This window comes from Rhagoletis zephyria, unplaced genomic scaffold (genome assembly GCF_001687245.7).
Source record: "Rhagoletis zephyria isolate East Lansing unplaced genomic scaffold, Rhagoletis_zephyria_1.1 Rzeph_scaffold_37356, whole genome shotgun sequence".
Taxonomy (NCBI): Eukaryota; Metazoa; Arthropoda; class Insecta; order Diptera; family Tephritidae; genus Rhagoletis; species Rhagoletis zephyria.
In genome coordinates this window covers 1-3,161 of record NW_016194411.1, presented here as the reverse complement: position 1 = coordinate 3,161, position 3,161 = coordinate 1, and the positions used below count along the sequence as shown (strand labels likewise).

The 3,161-nt window shown below is 56.0% G+C and overlaps 1 protein-coding gene across 1 annotated transcript; it reads left to right on the top strand.

Moving 5' to 3' along the window:
- Positions 1-477: 477 nt before the first annotated feature.
- Positions 478-1,509, top strand: LOC108354588 (vacuolar protein sorting-associated protein 13A-like; the record flags this gene model as incomplete). Its single annotated transcript, XM_017605766.1, has 2 exons — positions 478-1,264; positions 1,328-1,509. Coding segments are annotated over exons 1-2 (969 nt in total), but the record flags the coding sequence as incomplete, so codon positions are not given.
- Between the last annotated feature and the right edge of the window lie 1,652 nt (positions 1,510-3,161).

Sequence of the window (3,161 nt, the reverse complement as noted above, 5' to 3'; positions counted from 1 at the left end):
CGCAACGACCAGCTGACGGCGAAGAGCTTCGTGGAGGTGAGCGCCATCGTGCAGTCGCTGGCCGGCAGCAAGGTGACCCGCATCAAGTACGCCCAGGTGCTGGTGCAGGAGTTTCTGGTGCAGGGCGACCTGGGCTGGGCGGTCCAGTTCATTGACCTGCTGCCGGAAGGTTTTGAGCTGGGCGGGAAGAAGAGCGACCAGGCGCGCATCAAGGAGGACCTGGAGGAGATTGCAAAGGTAGGTGTGTTTGGCTATTTCAACCCTTTTGTTTACATTTTTCTTCTCTATTTTAGAACGACACCCTCGTGGAGATGCAGCACTTTGGCATGGGCAAGACCTACTACGACTACCTGCTGCTGGGCCCCATGAAGCTGCACTTGAGCGTCACCATGGGCGACCTGCCCGAGGGAAAGATGCCCGCATTTGTGGACACCGCTGTCCGCTTCACCGGACTGACGCTGGCGGAGATCAACNACCATGGGCGACCTGCCCGAGGGAAAGATGCCCGCATTTGTGGACACCGCTGTCCGCTTCACCGGACTGACGCTGGCGGAGATCAACGGGACGCTCTTCAAGCTGGACTACTTTGAGCGCACGCAATGGGCGTGCAGCAATGAGGAACTGATCAAGGCCATTGCCCACCACTACGCACTGCAGATCGCCGCGCAGCTGTACAAGCTGATCCTCGGCCTGGACATTATCGGCAACCCCGGTAAGCTGGCCAGCGACATCACCCGAGGAGTGGGCGACTTCTTCTACGAGCCGGCCGCCGGCATCGTCGTCGGCCCGGAGGAGTTTGCCGAGGGCGTCGCCACCGGCGTTCACTCGCTGACCACTAATCTGGTGGGCGGAACGGCGGCTGCCCTCGGTCGCATCGGCCACCGCCTGGGCACCGGCGTGGCCGCCCTCTCCGCCGACGAGAAGTTCCAAAAGGAGCGCCGCGAGCGCACGAACAAGGAGGCGACCTTCAGCGCCAGCGGCAAACACCTCGTCCGTGGCTTCGTCGACGGCGTCAGTGGCCTGGTGAGCAAACCGGTGGAGGGCGCTCAGCGCTCCGGCTTTGGCGGCCTCCTCCGTGGCGTCGGCCAGGGCCTGGTGGGCGTCATCGTGCAGCCGGCCACCGGCGTGCTGGACGCCGCAGCCACTGGGCTGCACGCCTTCAACAACTCCATCGACGCGAAGACGGTGGCCAGGGCGGCGCGTCCGCCGCGTCACTTTCCCGCCGGCAGCAAACTCCTGCCGTACAACCTCTACGCGGCCATTGGTAATTGTGTGCTGATTACTGTTAACTTGTACTTCCTAATCGCCTCCCCCTTTTCTTTTTCAGGCAACCAGCACCTGCGCACGTTGGCGGACGGCAAGTACGCCGCCGAGGGCGAAGAGTACGAGTACCACCTGCAGCTGGACGGCCAGCGGATGGTCCTGCTGAGCACCACCAAAATCTTCTACCTGGAGAAGTCGATGTTTGCGGGCGCCTGGGAGATCGACTGGTCGGAGGACTGGATGAACGTACAGGGAGCCACCGGCGACGGGGACCGCCTCAGCCTGACGGTGAAGATGCCGCCGGGCACCGGAGGCGGCTTTTGCTTCTTCGGCGGCGGCACCGTCCGCCGGACCATCGTCGACCGCAACGAGGAGCACATCAGAGAGCTGTACGGGCATGTGCGCCGCCACGTGGAGGGCGGCGGCTCCAGTGTGCCCAGTGCTGGTGGCGGCCCTGGCAGTGCTCCCGCTGCCGTCACTGCCACCACTCCTCAACAGCAGCAGCAGTGAACATCTGGCAGGCACATCTTTTTATCATTACATCTTTCGCCGCCACTTTAATGTACAGCATTTTTATTTTTTTTTGTTTCTCTGCTTGGGCTCCCCAAGTCATTTTGTAGAATTTTTAAAATAAAGCAAAAATTCATTTTATTTNCAGTGCTGGTGGCGGCCCTGGCAGTGCTCCCGCTGCCGTCACTGCCACCAATCCTCAACAGCAGCAGCAGTGAACATCTGGCAGGCACATCTTTTTATCATTACATCTTTCGCCGCCACTTTAATATACAGCATTTTTATTTTTTGTTTCTCTGCTTGGACTCCACAAGTCATTTTGTAGAATTTTTAAAATAAATCAAAAATTCATTTTATTGTGACGGGGAACTCCTCCGGAACAGGTGATCAAGTTGACATTATTTATAAGATGAGAAAAATAATTCCAAAAATGTGTAAGGAGTGGTGGTGGTGGTGGTGGGTGGTCGTGCTACAGCGCACGACAAAAAAAGTTGTGGGGAAAGTGGTGGTAATATAAAAGATGAAGAGGAGGAAGAGGAGAAAACTAATAACTACGACTACAACTACTACTGGCAGCAAAGAGGACACTAAACACAATCACAAAGTAGAAAATCACTAACAAACTAACAGTGTGTGCGCCACCAGTTCCGCAACCGCAAAAACAGGCAATGGTTCGTGCAGTGTGATAGGAGAGTGGTGGGTGAACGGGTGAACTGGTGGGCGGACGAAACAAAATCAAAGTAAAAAGAAAAAATTAAGTGCAGATAAGAAGGTGCTGAAGGCGTTAAAAGGTGAGGTAAAGGCGGCAGAAGAGTTTGCCAGGCAAAGAATTTGGGCATGAAAAAGGGCACGCCCCTCATTTGACTGGAGNAGGTGCTGAAGGCGTTAAAAGGTGAGGTAAAGGCGGCAGAAGAGTTTGCCTGAGGCAAAGAATTTGGGCATGAAAAAGGGCACGCCCCTCATTTGACTGGAGTTCCTCCTCATCTCTGGTGTCATCTCCTTCTCAATCATAGTACAGACACTGAGAGGAGAGCCGGCCATTTCCGCCTGTAAGATGGTGATGGTGGTTGCTGTTTGAGGTGGCGGAGGCAGAGGCGGCCGCAGCAACCGCCGCCGCCGCCTCCAGGCCGGCGTCCAGTGCGCTGATTAGCTTCTTGTTGTTGGCCGTGCTCGCGTAGTTCTTCGTCTTTGAGTGCGTGAAGATGTGCGACTTGAGGTTGGTCGACTGGGCAAACTTCTTCTGGCAGCCGTCAAAAGGACAGACGTAGGGGCGATCGCCTGGAGGAGGAGGAGAAGAAAGACAAACAGATGATCAGTATAAACACTTGAATACCTAATCCAATGAGCTTACCAGTGTGGATGCGAACATGAGTGCGCAGGTTAAAGTC